Source organism: Gossypium hirsutum, chromosome D08 (genome assembly GCF_007990345.1).
Source record: "Gossypium hirsutum isolate 1008001.06 chromosome D08, Gossypium_hirsutum_v2.1, whole genome shotgun sequence".
Taxonomy (NCBI): Eukaryota; Viridiplantae; Streptophyta; class Magnoliopsida; order Malvales; family Malvaceae; genus Gossypium; species Gossypium hirsutum.
In genome coordinates, this window is record NC_053444.1 from 13,482,191 (window position 1) to 13,501,935 (window position 19,745).

Sequence of the window (19,745 nt, forward strand, 5' to 3'; positions counted from 1 at the left end):
CAAAAGAGAAAGTCTCGGATTAATTACCTCCGACGTATACTCGTCGAGGTAAGTTCGTGTAATTTAATCGTGTTTATATGTTTTAATTGAAATATATATAATGTTGTGAATTGTCCTACATAATTACCGATTGCATATCCAATTATGTACGACGATTACTGAGTCCCATTTGAACCATAGGAATTTGTAGGACACAAATGATATGTCATTAAGGTTACTCGATTTTTCTGAGGTCCTGCATGTGTTGTGGATACTCCACAGCTCGTGAGAGCATACCGATCCATAGCTTGTATGAGCATACATGTACATGAATTGATAGATTACAGTTATATGAGCTAGCACAATATGTGTGAGCTATCCCGAGTATCCAACGGTATTATAAATGGTTCAACGGGCAATGTTCTGTTATGAAGCAATATGAGTTCAATACGAACTATTATAGGTATGCACATGAAATACATGGAAATGATGTTACATGATTATTGGTTCATGTATATGGACTTACATGGCTAATATGGTTGGTGTATATTTGATTAGGCATTTGGCAAAAATGTGTTGGGATATGCTTTGTTACTTACCTATTACTTGATTAAATGGTAAGTTAAATTCTAAGTTCTACGAACTTACTAAGCTTAAATGCTTACTCTGTGCTATTTTCTATGTTTTATAGTGAATCAGAAGCTCGTTCGGGTTAGAAGCTTATCGGAGCTATATCACACTATCCATCAACTCTTTTGGTACTTTTGGATGTTTAATTTCCATTATAATGGCATGTATAGGTAATTTGGCTTATGTTGGCCTATATGTTTGGTTGTGAATATGGTCATTTGGTTTGGCTTGTGATTTGACACTTGATGATGTTATGAGCTTAATTTTGGCATGTAAATATTAGCCTTAATATGGTTGATGATTTGCTTAATGTGTTTGAATGATGAAAGGGGAAATGATAGATGAATATGCATAATTCATATGGCTTGTGACTTGTTGAGAATTAGTTCATTGTTTGAATAGCTTAAATGACCATTGATGCTAATTATGGAATGGCATTTTGGTACCAAATGGTTGTGTTTTGGTAAGTAAATTATTTGGTATGTAATGGTGCAAACATGCATGCAAGTTAGTTGATTATTTTTTCAAATTGAATACATGGTTAGGCATGTTTATATATTGTCATTTGAGGTGCCTAAGGGCATATTGGTTGTATGATATTATACCATATGTATAAGACTTGTTTATGATTGATTTGGATGCCTTGTATTGGCTTGAAAGTATGTGTAATATTGTGTGCAGGTACATGCCAAATTGGGTGAGAAAAATGACTTGTAAAATGGTCTATTTTCGTTTACACGGGCAGAGACACGAGCATGTGTCTTAGCCGTGTGTGATACATGGCCAAGTGACACAGCCGCGTGTCTCCTGTAGCTTTTAAAAGGTTGCAAGTCAGACTGTTGCACGGCCTAGCACACGGCTTGACACACGGGCGTGTGGGGTTACTTCAAAAGGTACACGACCTGGCATACGGGCGTGTGGCTTGGCCGTGTGGGCCAAGTCAGTGAGTTACATGGGCACAGACACGGGTTGAGATACGACCATGTGTCCCTATTCGAATGCCCACATAGCTTGAGACACGGGCGTGTGTTTGGTCCTATGAGTCACACAGCCTGGCCACACGGCCGTGTGACCCTTGCAGTGTTGAAAATTTTCAATGTTTTCTGAAAAATTCCCTGAGTTTCTGATTTGGTCCCGAGTTGTTTCTAACGCGTATTTTGGGCCTCGATGGCTTGTATAAGGGACGTTATGTATGGTTTGACTTGGTTTTTATATGTTTATTGATATGTTATAAAATGTTTGAAATTTCTGTTCGTTTGAATTGTAAACTCCAAGAATGCTCTGTAACCCTGTTTTAGCGAAGGATATGGGTTAGGGGTGTTACATTTATTGGTACCAAAGCTACGATTCAGTCGATTCTCAGACTGAACGTAGCGTGTACGAGTTTAGCTATACATGCCATTATATAACCTGTGATAGTGTGATATCTTTTGACTATTTGAAAACATGATTTCATATAACAATGACATCCAACCAAGTTGACTCCGATGAAGTAGAGAGTAACGCTCAAGCCTTAGTTCACGGAGTAGCATCGAGCAATACAAGGCCTGTATCTAAGGGCCAGAGAGGAGAGGCTAAAGAAGCCTTCTTCCAGATGATGAACAAAGAGCCTCCCCCTCACTTGTAACGTATTCCATTCTTTATTGTTTCTTGTATTCTTTGAGAGAAAGTAATACAATTGAGAGCATTTACTCAAACACCTGTCGTGCATAGTTTTTTGTGGCTTTCTGTTCTTTTAGCTAGTGTTGTTTCCGTTATACAAATTGGTGCCTTGGAGGAATTCTAGTTGAATCTTCACTTTGTGGTGGCTAGGCTGACTTATGTGTGTTTGTATCGAAAGGATCACCTAAGGCCGCATGGAATGCGAGACTAAAGTTCTAACCCCATGACATATGCGTATGAATACGACTGATTGATATGCTTCTGATTCTGAATTCGAGATACGAGACTGGCATAAGGATGGGTTGTATATTTCGTTATGGTTAAGTTGGCGGATAGTGACCGTCACAGTGTCATGTTAAGTTGATATATTGAGTCTGTTTGTATTCAATGTACTTCGTTGTGCATATTATGGTCATGTTGTTTAAACACCTTTGAAAGGTTTGGTATCATCATGGGTATTAATGCGTATGATTTATATATGCCTTTTTTATTATTAGAGTTCACTAAGTTCGTTTGAATTTACTCTGTTATCTTTTCCTTCTTAGGAGTGTTGATTGAAGGAAGAGAATCTTGAAGGGACTACGCCAGAGTACTGTTGATTGTGAGCCATCTATTAATTTCTGTATCATGCATGACCGTTTAAAGGGTGGCATGTAGATATGTTTTGTAAACAACTTTTGTAATAATTTACAAGTTTTGCTGAACACTGTATTATAAATTCTTTTATAAACTCTAGAAGTATTCGTGTTTGATCCAATGAACTATGGTTTATGAAAATATCATTTAGGCGTGAACGTCAATTGTTTTGAATAATAACTAACTGTCAACGATGCACTTGAAACTTTTGTAAGGAAATAATTTTTTCGCATTTTGTTAACTTGGCAAATTGTATAAGCTCCCGTTAAATATTTTGTCTAAAATATTTACTTGGCGCATTACTAATTTGATTGTTTTGTCATTGTCATATTGAGGGTTACGCCAAAACCTCAAGCTTTTATAAATTTCAAATACTTTTGTTAATTTTTTGTGATTTTTAAGTTGTGGCACACCAAACCCGGATCCAATAATTTGGTTGAGTAGGGAGTGTTACTTAAAGTTATTGTATAAATGATTAAATTTTAATATTTAAATATAAAATAATATAATGTTCCTTCCTTTTACCTTTCTTGTTAATAAAAAAATAGTTTAAATATAAATAATTTAATATAAATTTTAAAATTTTTATTTGTTATTAATAAATTGTTTAATAAAGATCTTTAAAACTTAAAGAGAAATCAACATCTTTTAACATAATTAGGATTCTTATTTCTAAGATAATTTTTTAATTAAATAAATTTAGAAAAATATTTTAATAATATTAAACTATTATTTATAAATGTCATAAATCTTTATAGATAATAAAAAAATATTTAAAATTGTGAAATTAGTAATAATGAAAAAAAAACGTATATCGATTAGTTGCTTTATATATATTATAGATATTATAGATATAAATAAATAAAATATAGAATGAAATTACTAAAATCTTATATGTGAAATATCATTAGAATACTTATAGTGTAATGATCAATAGATTTGGGTTCATGTAAATAATTATTTTAATATAAAATAAAAAAAGGTAAATTATAGACATAGTCACCTAATTATGTTGCATTTCTGTTTTAGTCATTCAACTTTAACCCTTCACAATTACAAATTTTATCATTTTGATCCTCAAACTTTTAAAAAAAAAATTTTAACTTTTAAAATAGAGACATTCCATATTTATAAATTTGTAAATCCTCAAAAAGAAAAAAAAAGTTCTCTAATTCTACCAAATATGCTAATAAATTTATTTATTTTTATTCAAGGGTCATCATCACATATATAGATAGTGAATGTTTATTTTTTTTAAGTGAGGTTTAAAAAAATATCGCACGTTCAATTTATTTTTTATTTTATTAAATATATTTATACAATTATCTTTTTTATTTGTGGAAATACTAAACTCAATAATAATTTTTAATTTAATATTTGTTTTTTTTAATCTCAAATCTAATATCCAAAAACTATAAATGAAAATAAATTTTATAACAAGTTAACATGTACAAAAAATTCAAATTAAGATTAATTACATTGAAATAGAAAACTTGATCATCTTAATTTTATGTTTTGTATAGTGGAAATATTATAACTTACCTTTTACAATTTATTGATTTATGCTTATTATTATAATTTGCTATTGAATAGTTTTACATTAGAAAATTTTAATGGACAAAAATATTCACAGAATTCTTCATTAACAAGGGATGTTAACTGAAAAGTTGAGTGATGGAGAAATGGACATGGAATTATGTGGTGCAAATATTTATATTTCAAGTATGTTATATTTGCATTATTGGAGAAGGTTTTTTTTTTGTTTAGTTAGGAAGTTTGAGAATCAAATTGATTGAACTTGTATATGTGAACGGTTAAATTTACTTAATTATTTAGAATTATGATCAAATTGATAGAATATATAAGTATTAAGGACTAAATATGTTATTATACCAGTTAGAAAAAGATTTTCTCTTATGTTCAACAGCTACACCATTTGTGGAGGAACATCTATCCCATCCTTATACTCCTCACCACCAAAGACTCCTACTGCAGTTTATATAGTCCTATAATGCCAAAAGGCAGAATTAGAGCATGAGCAATTTGAGGAAAAACTGAAAGATGATTCTTACACATTACAATGCATTTTCGGGGCGATGAATATTCACTATTACACAAAAAATTGTTTTTAATTATATACCAGCAAAGTTCAGCTCCATTTGCTCCAGCTTTTCCTAGAAACCTCAACTGTAGCATAGGGTTTATTTTTCTAGAAATATAAGCTTGCCTTGTGAATGCATTACTGTTGAATGTTACACTTGATAAAACTACACACTAATTGAACAGAAAGAGAGAAGAAATTAAATGAAACACACACCTTGCATAGAGACGCATTGTTTTGTGCCAACAAAGAATATCAGTATCCACTCGCAAAACCCATTTCTGCAGGAAAAATTTGCAGCTTCAATAAATACTAAATAATTAATACAGAAGAAGAAAAATAGACTTGAAAAGTTTTATCATTGTCATATGCCATCCTGGAATATGAGTATCCATTTTTTTTTGTCAAAGATCAGTATCCAATTGCAAAATAAGACAAGAAAATTGAAAGGAGCACGAGCAGATATATCATGAAGGTGATGAAAAAGTCACTATAGAAAAGAGATAAAAGCCAAGTTATTATACTACAGCAAGCATCTTCATATGAAGCATATACAAAGAACAATTCAACAAACTTTCTAACCACCAATTGTCAAACCACTGAGAGACCCAAGTTTTGAAAATGATATGGAAGTCACTGTAACTAAAACCCAATGTTCTACATATCTTCTTGCCATTCAAAATCTAAAGGAAACTGCACTAAGAAGATCGGGAAGCAGACAATCACTTCGACACCTCGAAACAGAATCTTATACATCCACAGACGAGGCAACTCTACTCCTCATTGTATGTAGTTTGTAACATATGCATAACCATGATTTCACAAGGCATATGTTGGGGCAATGGGAGTGCATAAAGAAAGAATCCTCCATTAATAAAAGCTGAATACAACACAACTCTAGGATAATTTACACACATTAACACCATAATTCAAAATGCAATTCAACACAGCAAAGGACTATGAGTAGGAACACAAAAAGAGAACCGTCAAGTTCTAGAAGAAGATCCAACATACACACACACACACACACACAGATTTAATCATTTCAACCTCTAATAGTCTTAAATGGACAAGTCCTGATAATTATCTGGTGGTAAATTGCAGCAAGTGCAGCTCCTATGAAAGGTCCAACCCAGAAGATCCACTGCAAACAAACAAAAAAACACTTTACTCAAATCTCTCTTAACAATGCCAACTAAGAAACAATGGGGAATGAGTAATGATACTAACATGGTCATCCCAAGCATGGTCTTTGTTGTATATGATGGCAGCCCCAAGATTCCTGGCTGGGTTAATACCAGTTCCAGTGATGGGAATAGTGGCCAAATGAACCAAGAACATTGCAAACCAATGGGCAGTGGAGCCAAGATCTGCATTGTAGTTGCAAGAAATGCATTGAAGTATGAATTTAAATTAATTACATTCCTGGGATTGTATTTGGCATGGATTTTAATAGAACTAATCTCCCACTTTCAGGGGTCATAAATTATGAAAAGATATGTTATACTTGCAGAAAAGATTAACCACAAGTTAAGGCGTTATCAAACATAATTAACAATAGAATTAAGATAAGCTATAGTGAAAGCTCTACTTTTATTTTGCGATGAAGTATGAAGAAAATCCAGTAATTAACCTGGTTGTATTATTCACTTATTCTTTCTAAAACAAAGAGAGGGGGATTAATTACGCTATATCAATTGATGTTAACAGAAATTTTTATGTATTTGGTACTCTAACTTCACAAAAAATATATATTATTTTAGCCCTTTATTTATTTTTTCATTTTTTTTAGTTCTTAAACTTGTGCTGTTTGTTAAATTACTCAAAAAAATGAATAGAAAGTTAAGGCCTGTTAATTTTTTTGATGTGCCATACATGTGGATTGTCATATGGATGCAATGTCAACAATAAATTAATTTTTTAAATTCAAAACTTTTATAAAAATTATTTAAAAAAAATTAAAACTATTAAAATTATAAAAGATATTTTTTTAAATTTTTTCAAAAAATAATTAACTGCTAACTTGGCATACACGAGGATGCCACATCAGCAAAGTTAACAAACATTGACTTTTTTATTCATTTTGAGGTGATTTAACAAACATTACAAGTTCAAGGGCTAAAAAGACAAAAATAAATAAATAAATGGAGAGTTAAAATGATTTTTTTTGTAAAGTTGGAGGGCCAAATAAGTCATTATGCCTAAAAATTATGTGGGATAAAATTTAGTCATAATGCAATTTTTCGGCCCTTAATGATTACATCTTTTTTCAATTTGGCCCTTAATATTTTTTAAGCTAAAATTAACCCTCAACCTTTTAAAATATTCGATTTTGACCATTAACATTTCAGAACGAGTCGAATTGTTGATTTTTTTAATAGAAATACTGGCTAAAATGTTAAACTTTTAACATAGCATCATGCATGACAATCCACATATACCATGCTAATTTTTTTAATATTTATGATCTTTATTTTATTTTTAAAATTTTGAATATTTTTATAATTATTAAAATATTTGTTGACATAGCATATAAGATAAATAGTGTCATGTCAGCATAAAGTACACATGTACTACTATGCACGTCGCCATGCCAACACTGTTAAAAAATTAATGTTTTAGTTAGCATTTTCATTAAAAAATGATTCGACTTTTTTTAAATGTTAATGGTCAATTTTAACTCAAAAAAAATAAAGGTCATATCAACAAAAGATGTAAAGGTTAAGTGCTAAATTTATCATTATGCTTAAAATTTATTATATTTCACGTTATTAATCACAATTTACGTTATATTACGTTATTAATATGCAATATAAAAATAATTAAAGATGTGGCTACGATTTTATTAGTCAAAATTTTATTAATCACATCAGATCTTATGTTTTTGGTGAATGAATTAAAACACTTTACAAAAAGCTATAAAGATTCAAAAGGAGAATCTACATAACTATAAACATTCCCCTCTGTCAAAGGCCAACTCGACAATGCAATCAGCTTCAACATTTTTTTCTCTAGGGACATGTTCAATTGACCAATTCTCCACACTCTACAAAAGCTGAGTTATGCGCCTAATTATCGTTGAATTTGACCGCTTCGACCATGCTTTCTTGATAGCTCTAATAACTTCCATGTTATCTGTCTGTACCAATATCCTGTCATGTTGCCTTCCTTACACCAACGCCACACTATCGAGAATGTCCCACAATTCAACTTCAAATACCGAACAACTCTCCAATCTATGATTAAACCCAAGGATCCAATTCCCATTATGATCTCTCAAAAATCTTCTTGTAGCAACACATCATGTGTTAATCTTAACAGCTCCATCAGTTTTTAAACGAATCCACTCTTCTGTTTCCACCATCCCCTCCCTCGAGACTTGCCTTACAGAACCTCATCCTTTATGAGCAGAAATAAATTGTTTGGCCCAACTATATGCACCTTTGATAATCTCCTCTGCACTCCATGGAAAACCTTGGAAGATACATGTATTCTTGTTCTTCCAAATACACCAAGTAACTATGCCAAAGAAACACGACCAAACGACATTCCCCATAACGAAATTATGTTGATTCAGCAAATTAGACTCAAGTCATTCCTACGAATTACTTGAAAAGAAATAGTCTTGCTTCTAAGGTGGGATGATCCAAGACCAAATATCTTTCGCTACATTACAATCTCTAATAAAATGAAGTACATCCTCGAGTTCATGTCCATAAATTGAGTAGCTTGCATCGCTACCAACTCCATGCTTTAGTCACTCCACTTGAATAAGCAATCGTTGTTTGAGAGCCAGCTCAAAGAAATATTTGAATCCTTTGAGGGCCTTGAACCTTCCATGGTAATTTCCAAACTTCTTCCCTAGGATTCAACAAACTCTCATTAACCATCCGATAAGCGCAATTAATAGAGAAGAAGCCTCAAGAAGTCCCCACCCAAGCAATATTGTAACACCCAAAACCCGGTCTAAACATTATGACCGAATCTGGCGATGTCACATTGTAACACCCCTTACCCGTATTCGAAGCCGGAATAGGGTACGAGGCATTACTAGAAGACATACATTTGCATACGTATTAAACCGAGTTACAAAATTTCATCCAAATTAAAACTTTTAAATTATTAACGTTCTTTTATAATTCTTTACAACATATCCTCGAAATATTATATTCATAACAACTAGGGCCTACGAGTCCCGATATTTACACATGTAATTTAAAGCTTCATTTCCATTTCATTCAATTCACAATTTCTCATGTTCACAATTCAAATCAATTTCTCAATCCAATATATATATTTCAATCATCTAAGAATATAATTCAAGTTACACGAACTTACCAGGCTAAATTGCAGAAATACAAAAATTCAGGGACATTTTGGTAATTTTCTATTTTCCTCGAATTTCCACTCAATCTTGATATAAATTAATATTTCAATCAATTTATTAATTTAAATAATATAACAATTCATTTCATGCAATTTGGTCACTTTTTGACATTTTTACAAATTTACCCTTAAAATATTATTTTTATTCAATTTAGTCCTTAAACCTAAAACATGCAAATTAGCCATTTTTAATGAAAACTCATGCTAGTTGAATAATCATATATTTTCCTCCTCCTCCTCTCCATTCCACATCCTTAATGTATATAATATGCTTCTATGTAACATTATCTATAATTTCACTATTTATTTATTTGTTCATTCAAAGCTGTCCACTTGAGTCATTGTCACAAAATTATTTATATCTTTAGCTACAGAACTCCGAATTAAGATCCAAAAATTTTATATGAAACTAGACTCACATATCTTCTTACCATAAAATTTTTAAAATTTTTGGTTTAGCCAATAAGTACAGTTTATTTTTTAAATTCATCCCTGATATGCTATCTGACAGTTTTGACCCTTCTTCACTAAAAATTAATTATCTCCTTGTATAAGATTTGGATAATGTTCCCGTCTATTTCTATTTAAAATAGACTCATTAAATATTTTATAAATATAAATTTAAGCCCATAATAATTTTTCTAAAATTTTTGATGATTTTTCAAATTCAGAATAGGGGAACCCGAAATCATTCTAACCTTATCTCACAAAATTTATTATAACTCATGATTTACAATTCCATTTCTTACACAGTTTCTTCTATGAGAAACTAGATTCAATAATATTTAATTAACTATTTTTTCATTCTCTAATTCAATTTTTACGATTTATGGTGATTTTTCAAATTTAGACTACTGCTGCTGTCCAAAACTGTTTTAGTGCAAAATGTTGATTACTAGGTGTATAACTCCCTTATTCCCTTTCTCTATAATATTTCCCATCACTGTCACTTATTTTTCTTCACTAATATATCAAGAACATAAGACCTTATATAAGAAAACTCTACTATAACATTATTTCCATGCTTTTTCAATAATATCAAACTTAAAAATATATTGAAATCTTGATGTTCTTACCTTTTGCTATTGATTTCAATCTTTAACTTGATTTTCTCTCTCCTCCAACTTCTATTTCTTGAATCTAACTTGATATTCTAGCTTCCCATTGTCTCCTTGTTATTTTTCTCTCTTGGAAGCTATGGAAATTCTTTTGATTTCTAACTGAAAATGGTAATTTTTTTGTGGAAGGACCAAATTGTAAAGAAAGTACAACTTTCTTTCTTTTCCTCTCTTCTCACGTTAGTTGCATGGAAGAAGATGAAGATTCTTCATCTTTCTTCATATATATACTAAATAGAATAATAAGAAAATAAGAAAATATCATTTAAAAATCAAATTAAAATATTAATAAACTAATATTTATATAATTAATTAATCTAAATATCACCAACATCATCACTGCCTTCTAGATTTCTCTCTCTTCTAATTGACCATTTTGCCCTTCATAATCTTTAAAAATTCTATCCTTGAGTCATCACTTAATTTGGTAAAATTGTGATTTAGTCCCTCAAAATTCTTCACCTTTTCAATTTGGTCCTAATTCATCCATTTTCCTTAGTTTCTAGATTATTCCACCCTTAAAATATTTACACTATTGGTCCTTCAAATTTTTCGTATTTACACTTTAACCCCTCTAATTTTGAGTATTTACTCTTGGGTAACAAAACTTTTCTCACTTTTGCGATTTAATCCTTTCTTGAATTAATGTCATAATGTAATTCTCAATGTTGTCATAACTCAAAATTTCCCTTTTTGACACTTTATTTCCTTATTTTACTATCAAGGATACCTACTTTCTTACTGTAGTAATTTTCGAGGTATTATAGTAGTAATTTTCGAGATATTACATTTATCTCTCCCTTAAAATAAATTTCGTCCTCGAAATTTTCTTGTTTTGTTTTGATCATGAACTTCATCATTTCTATATTCTTTCAATTATCCTTTTCTATCCATTCTTTTCACTGACATTTCTAGTTTTTATATCATTTTGTACTTCCTTTTCAATAATATTCTTCTTTTTACTTAATCGAGCTCTTATTTCCTCTCTTTCCACTTAACTAGAAGTCCTTTCTTCATTTAGTTTTCTTAAAATCATCTCTATAATTCTATAGTTCTCTTCTGCACATATTTACCTAGCTTAGTATTTGTATTCATTCTTTATCCTTTCATTTCACAATTTATTTTTAATTCAATATTTCAAACATGAATCAGAGGTAAACCTTTACCTTGTAGCAAAAATTATTTATCTTTTTTTAGCAGAGGCCCAGTAGATTAGACAGAACACTTAGGATATACGAAACTGATACGGAGGTGTATTATTATTATGCATTATTAAATAGAAAGCACTAAAGTGTTATATAGATAACATAAATGTGCTAATAATCAAAGAGCACTAGCGTGCTATTAATCAGAGAGTGTGCTAGGGTCTTTTAATGATATACCACTAATATCCTAGTAGTTCTAATCTCATCTACTTGGGCAAATTATATCATGCATGCATATCACTTTTACACTTTCGCATAATGCTTTTACATCATTTACAAAATAATCCTTGTACCAATAATCCGTATATTTATATCTTCTCTATATTTAATACATGTATTATATTTCAAAATTCATTATTCATCCGTAATTTACTAATAATCCATATCATGTACTTCATATATCACTTTTAAATGTTTTGCAATTTAGTCATCAACACAATATTTCTTTTAGCAAAACAATACACTTTCTAAATATGCATGCAAAACAGAACAATAACCAGTCATAAACCGAAGCTAACATTCTCACAACATAATAACTCTATCAAAACTGAACAATTACACATACATATCTCTGAGGATAAAAGAATATATATAATATCCAGAAAAGATCATCATGTTCATTTCGACTGTAACCTTCACACACAGACATCTTTACCACTTAATTATCATTTCTCTGACTAATTTTGTTATCACAAACCTCACTTTGTTCCACTCAGTAAAAAAAATTCCAGTTAATATATACATTCTTTTAGGTATCATACCTGAATATTTTGTCTCATCAAATTTAACTTCTTCTTTATTTACTCTCTTAGTTGTTTACTTACTTGCTTGCTTAAACAACTCATGATTATAACTTACTCCTTCCTTGCTGAAATTCTTTTCTCAACTAATAACTGATATATTCTTAATCCTTATACTTACCTGAATCTGTTTATTGTACTTTTACCTGAACATACCTGAATCTATTTATTGTACTTTTACCTGAACATTCATGTAACATAATTTCTTTACTAGCCCGTTGAATCACTTGGAATACTAAGGATACTCGGGTCTCCTGTCTGATAATAACATGCCAAAGCCATGTCCCAGACATGGTCTTACATGAGATGTTTCCTGTACTGCCAATGCCATATCCCAGATATGGTCTTACATGGGAGTTCTCATATCGGTGCCCATGCCATGTCTCAGACATGGTCTTACGGGGGACCTCTCATCCTGGTGCCAATGCCATGTCCCAGACATGGTCTTACATGAGACCTCTCATCTCGGTGCCAACGCAATGTCCCAGACATGGTCTTACATGGGACCTCTCATAATCTCAATGATGCCAATGCCATGTCCCAGACATGGTCTTACACTGGCTCACATATCGATGTCGATGCCATGTCCCAGACATAGTCTTATACGAGATTGCACGCCGATGACATATCTCAGATATGGTCTTATATGGAAATCACATATCACATGTTGTCATGGTCCAACCATGGTCTTTTCTGTCAATTCATCACATATCACTGAACGAAAGTACTCAGTCCTGTGTTCTACTCAATTTGATCTTTCAATTCAATTTTCATACTATTATAATATTCATGGTTCAATAGCAAAGACATAAAACAAACATCATATTATTTCTAATTTAACAATTAAACATAAGATTATATCATATAAACATACTGTACACTTATTCAAGCAAGTGTACATAAACATACATTCCATCTATTTGTGCATATTTACTTACCATATTTACTTAATCAAATATGTTGAGCACATAACATCATATACACGCCAAGCAAACGCGGATGAGCATATCACCATATAAACTTTCATTTTATTCTACGTTTCTACATTTCTCAACTCATGGTTGTCTTACTTCATACGTTAACACATACTTATCTTGAATTTTCTATTCATACCTTTCTAAATTTCGTTTCATCATAAACACATTTCAATCACTTCAACATAATTTTTTTAGCATTATTGGAAACAACTCGGTTAGAAGTCATCTCTATCTTACAAAACAATTTCATTGGAGTCAGAAGATATTACATTATCACGAGTAATAATACGGCATGTATAGCTAAACTCACATACGCTATGTTAGTCCGAGAACCGACTAAACCATAGCTCTGATACTACTAAATGTAACACCCCAAACCCGGTCTAAACGTTATGACTGAATCTGGCAATGTCACATTGTAACACCCCTTACCCGTATTCGATGCCGGAATAGGGTACGAGGCATTACTAGAAGACATACATTTGCATACGTCTTAAACCGAATTACAAAATTTCATCCGAATTAAAACTTTTAAATTATTAACGTTCTTTTATAATTCTTTACAACATATCCTCAAAATATTAAATTCATAACAAATAGGGCTTACGAGACCCGATATTTACACATGTAATTCAAAGCTTCATTTCCATTTCATTCAATTCACAATTTCTCATGTTCACAATTCAAATCAATTTCTCAATCCAATATATATATTTCAATCATCTAAGAATATAATTCAAGTTACACGAACTTACCAGGCTAAATTGCAGAAATACCAAATTTCAGGGACATTTTGGTAATTTTTTATTTTCCTCGAATTTCCACTCAATCTTGATATAAATTAATATTTCATTCAATTTATGAGTTTAAATAATAAAACAATTCATTTCATGCAATTTGGTCACTTTTTGACATTTTTACAAATTTACCGTTAAAATATTATTTTTATTCAATTTAGTCCCTAAACCTAAAACATGCAAATTAGCCATTTTAATGAAAACTCATGCTAGTTGAATAATCATATATTTTCCTCCTCCTCCTCTCCATTCCACATCCTTAATGTATATAATATGCTTCTATGTAACATTATCTATAATTTCACTATTTATTTATTTGTTCATTCAAAGCTGTCCACTTGAGTCATTGTCACAAAATTATTTATATCTTTAGCTACAGAACTCTGAATTAAGATCCAAAAATTTTATATGAAACTAGACTCACATATCTTCTTACCATAAAATTTTTAAAATTTTTGGTTTAGCCAATAAGTACAGTTTATTCTTTAAATTCATCCCTAATATGCTATCTGACAGTTTTGACCCTTCTTCACTAAAAATTAATTATCTCCTCGTACAAGATTCGGATAATGTTCCCGTCTATTTATATTGCAAATAGACTCATTCAATATTTTATAAATATAAATTTAAGCCCTTAATCATTTTTCTAAAATTTTTGATGATTTTTCAAATTCAGAATAGGGGAACCCGAAATCATTCTAACCTTATCTCACAAAATTTATTATAACTCATGATTTACAATTCCATTGCTTACACCGTTTCTTCTATGAGAAACTAGATTCAATAAGATTTAATTAAATATTTTTTCATTCTCTAATTCAATTTTTACGATTTATGATGATTTTTCAAATTTAGACTACTGCTACTGTCCTAAACTGTTTTAGTGCAAAATGTTGATTACTAGGTGTATAACTCCCTGATTCCCTTTCTCTATAATATTTCCCATCACTTTCACTTATTTTTCTTCACTAATATATCAAGAACATAAGACCTTATATAAGAAAACTCTACTATAACATTATTTCCATGCTTTTTCAATAATATCAAACTTAAAAATATATTGAAATCTTGATGTTCTTACCTTTTGCTATTGATTTCAATCTTTAACTTGATTTTCTCTCTCCTCCAGCTTCTATTTCTTGAATCTAACTTGATATTCTAGCTCCCCATTGTCTCCTTGTTATTTTTCTCTCTTGGAAGCTATGGAAATTCTTTTGATTTCTAACTGAAAATGGTAATTTTTTTGTGGAAGGACCAAATTGTAAAGAAAGTACAACTTTCTTTCTTTTCCTCTCTTCTCACGTTAGTTGCATGGAAGAAGATGAAGATTCTTCATCTTTTCTTCCATATATATACTAAATAGAATAATAAGAAAATAAGAAAATATCATTTAAAAATCAAATTAAAATATTAATAAACTAATATTTATATAATTAATTAATCTAAAATATCACCAACATCATCACTGCCTTCTAGATTTCTCTCTCTTCTAATTGACCATTTTGCCCTTCATAATCTTTAAAAATTCTATCATTGAGTCATCGCTTAATTTGGTAAAATTGTGATTTAGTCCCTCAAAATTCTTCACCTTTTCAATTTGGTCCTAATTCATCCATTTTCCTTAGTTTCTAGATTATTCCACCCTTAAAATATTTACACTATTGGTCCTTCAAATTTTTCGTATTTACACTTTAACCCCTCAAATTCGGATATTTACTCTTGGGCAACAAAATTTTTCTCACTTTTGCGATTTAATCCTTTCTTGAATTAATGTCATAATATAATTCTCAATGTTTCCATAACTCAAAATTTCCCTTTTTGTCACTTATTTCCTTATTTTACTATCAATGATACCTATTTTCTTACTGTAGTAATTTTCGGGGTATTACAGTAGTAATTTTCGGGATATTACAAATATTGTTAGTGCTGGTTGATGGATGTGGTGGTGGAATACTAGTAATACGCCCAATAATATCTTCGGATAGCCAAACCCGAAAGATCTCCAGATTCTGTAGTTCTTCATCTGTAATCATCTCTTTGAGAAAACAATCTATGACAATGTTGGCTCTAGCTGTAATTAGATTAATTAGGGGACCAATCTCCAAAATCCAATTGTCTCTCCAACACTTCATGATGTTACCATTTCCAACTGACCAAAATATATTTTCTCGAAGCAAAGGTAATACCTTAGATAAAGCTCTCCAAAGGAAGAAAGAATTGCTATGAGAGATAGTAAAGGGTATACCATCCTTCTCCATACTTCGAATGCAAGACACGAACCCATAGAGCCTCCGGATTCGCCAAAATATTAAAACCCAATGTCAACAAGAAAGAGGTGTTTTGATCTTGTAGTTGTCGAATCCCAAGCCCTCCACACACCTTTGGTTGACATAATGATTGTCAACTTACAAGCGCCATCTTTTTATTACCTCCATTTGATCCCTATATAAACTGTCTAACGATACTTTTAATCTCATCACATAGTCCTTGCGAAATCCTCAAGGACTGCATAAAATAGCTAGGAATTGAAAGTAAGACCGATTGTGCTAAAGTAACTGTACTAGCTAGAGACAACTGCTTCGCATCCCACCTTTGCAACCTAGCTTTAACTTTTTCTACCACGAACCTCAAGGAGCTATTAGCTACTCTTTTGTGGAAAAAAAGGATTCCCAAGTATGATCCTAGATTATGGACCTTACGAAAATCAAACATATCACAAAGATGTCCTGCTGAATCTTCGTTCACCCCTTTAGAGAAGATTATGAACATTAATACAATAATAAAATGCACTTTTACTTAATTATGCATAAATTAAGCACCAAAATTAAGTTGACAAAAATTTTAAAATTTTCCGAGAATATTTGAAAGTTTTGTCATTTTATTATTATCATAATCAAACAATATACTTTTCTTTTTATCTTTTTTAACCTTTAATCGAGACAACCCAACCCAATTCAAATTCAAGTTTATTAACTGAACCATCTTTCAAATATATACACAAACTTAAAACATTAAGATAGAGTCAGATTTTGGATTTTATACGAAATGTTAAATATTTATAAAATCTTAGAATATTTTTTATATAAAAATAAGCATGTTTATAAATATTTTAACATGGAAATTTAAACAAAAGTATATTACAAATTTAACTTGATCGATAATGTTATACTGTAACAACTCAAATCATGCATATTTCACAAATTTCTGTATAGCTTTGGCTTATACATATATACAGATGGAGTAGAAAAATTAGATAGAGGTAGGCAAAATTGGGAGTGAATTCTTTCGTTGTCAATTTGCCAAAATAGTACCAATATTTTTTCAGTACAACGTATAGTAGTAGTACTACTAATCAAATTCCAGAAAATTATTCTCAGTAATATTCTTGAATTTTATTCTATCCTATCAATAGTTTCTGGGAAAATAAAAACTTTGAGTCAAAACAATTTTTAGGGAAGCCATAATAAAATACAAGGAAAAGAAACTAGCCAATATTGTATTCCTCAAAATTAACCATTTTAAACTTGCTGTTTTTGGAGAAAAAAAGAATATTCTTTTGAAAAACATCAAAGATGAAAATATCACATTTATGTTAATTAAATATATTTATTTGTGTTGATTTGTATTTCTAGTTGGCAAAATTTTTTCTGATATTCAATTTCAAACAAACAAGCTAGACCAAAGAAATCAAGCTAAAAATGAAATATATCTTGTTTCACAAAAAGGAGAATAGAGAAAGAACTCCCATCATTAGAATATATACAAAACTGACCAATTCTTACAAAGACAAAAAGTTCAGAGAACAATAAAAGCCATAGCTAAATAAGGAATAGAGATAGTCAAAACTTGATGGAAACCCACATGACATTGGCACCAGTGTGTTGTATAGAAAAGGTGATTAAGGTGTTGTAGGTTCACAGTTATGGTGAAGTGGGTCTGGTCCAGTTGGAACTTCTCTTTTCTCTTCTACAATCAGAACCGAACCTCCTCCCCTTAATCTATTCAACTGCTTATTCCTTTGAAGCTCCTATTTTTCCAATACATAAAAGGGTCAACTTTACCATATTTCTCAAAATCTGAAGCTATGGTTTTTCAACTTTTCATGTAAAAGAAAGGCCTTTTTTTTTCAGCTTTTAGGATGGGTTTTTGTTTACCTGTGTGGCTGTGGAGGTCTCTTCTGCCATTGTTGTTTCTGCATGCCAAATTTGTTAAAGATGTCATTTTGATAAGCAAAAGAAGAAGAAAGATGAGAGAAAGAGAGAAGCTTACTGGTAGTGATGCGAGAAGAGGAATGGAGAAAAGGCATTAAAATTAGAATGATGAGAATCGTTTGGAAAGCCCTGAAGATGGACGCCATTCTTTGGAAGGAGCTTACAAATGATAAACCCTTTTGTATGGACTGAAACAGAGACCCAAAGTGTAATATATGCATGACATGGATAAAAATGATAACCTAAATGCTAAAAATATATAAAATGATATTTATTACAATTCTTCTATTTTTTTATTTTACTTATGCGTGGTGTTTTATTTATTAATGCGGTGTAAGATTATCGTACTAATAAATAAATAATATAAATAAAGTATTATGAATGTCCTTATATTAAGAGTCAAATTATATTTTTTTATTAAAAATAGGTAAATTAATCCCTGTAAAATAGATCTAAAAGCAAACTAGTCCTCTTATTAAAGATTACATCTATTTCTATTGTTAAAAAATGATCCTTACATCTATTTCTATTATTAAAAAATAATTTTTATATGTCAGCATGAGGTACACGTGGTACGTCAAACATCACTGTCTTGTTGTTTTGTCAACTACACCATTTTTTAACAGTACAAAGAGATGAAATTTTTAATAAAAATGACCAATTTGCTATTTGATCTAACATATAAGGATTAATTTTCCTATTTATTGAAGAGAGGGACTAAAATACAATTCGACTCCTAGTACGGAGGCGTCTATGGTACTTTATTTGTTATGTTTAAAAATACAACTAATTTATCTTACAATATGTTTAGGTTAAAATATGCTCCAAGTTCATGTACTTTTTATACATTTGTATTTTAGTCCCCTACTTTAATTTAAATTTAGCCTTTTATTTTTTTAAATTTAAAAACACAAATCTAATTATTAACATTATTAATTTTATCTGTTAAAATTAAGTTTATTACAACATCGGGTTTTTTTTTACATAATTATTAAGTGCATATCATTCTTTAATTCAAAATATAACACTAATAAATTTAATAGAAAATTTTTAATAATATTAATAATTAAATCTAAATTTTGAAATCTTAAAAAATAAAAAATAAAAAATAAATTTATAAAAGTAAATATAAAATTTCAAATGAGAGGATATCTTTTCGCAAGAGATGTAAAACAAGAGAAAAGAAGGGCGAGAATTAGTTGGAGTGGTTATTTGTTGTAAGTTGAGATCCAACCATCAAAAT

The 19,745-nt window shown here is 30.5% G+C and overlaps 1 protein-coding gene across 1 annotated transcript; it reads right to left on the reverse strand.

Annotated features, from left to right (window-relative positions):
• Window positions 1-17,887: 17,887 nt before the first annotated feature.
• On the reverse strand, window positions 17,888-18,782 carry LOC107918578 (CLAVATA3/ESR (CLE)-related protein 40). Its single transcript, XM_016848167.2, has 3 exons — window positions 18,561-18,782; window positions 18,446-18,483; window positions 17,888-18,318 (listed from the first exon to the last, which is right to left on the reverse strand). The coding sequence occupies exons 1-3, from the start codon at window positions 18,721-18,723 to the stop codon at window positions 18,190-18,192; spliced, it is 330 nt and encodes a 109-aa protein (XP_016703656.2). The 5' UTR covers window positions 18,724-18,782; the 3' UTR covers window positions 17,888-18,189.
• Between the last annotated feature and the right edge of the window lie 963 nt (window positions 18,783-19,745).

Excerpts from the sequence above, each read along its gene's own strand:
- LOC107918578 (XM_016848167.2), bottom strand. The coding sequence starts at position 18,723 with ATGCATATATTACACTTTGGGTCTCTGTTTCAGTCCATACAAAAGGGT. Across the intron at positions 18,484-18,560 it reads CTCTTCTCGCATCACTACCA|AAACAACAATGGCAGAAGAG; the intron begins GTAAGCTTCTCT and ends TTTGGCATGCAG. Across the intron at positions 18,319-18,445 it reads AGACCTCCACAGCCACACAG|GAGCTTCAAAGGAATAAGCA; the intron begins GTAAACAAAAAC and ends TTGGAAAAATAG.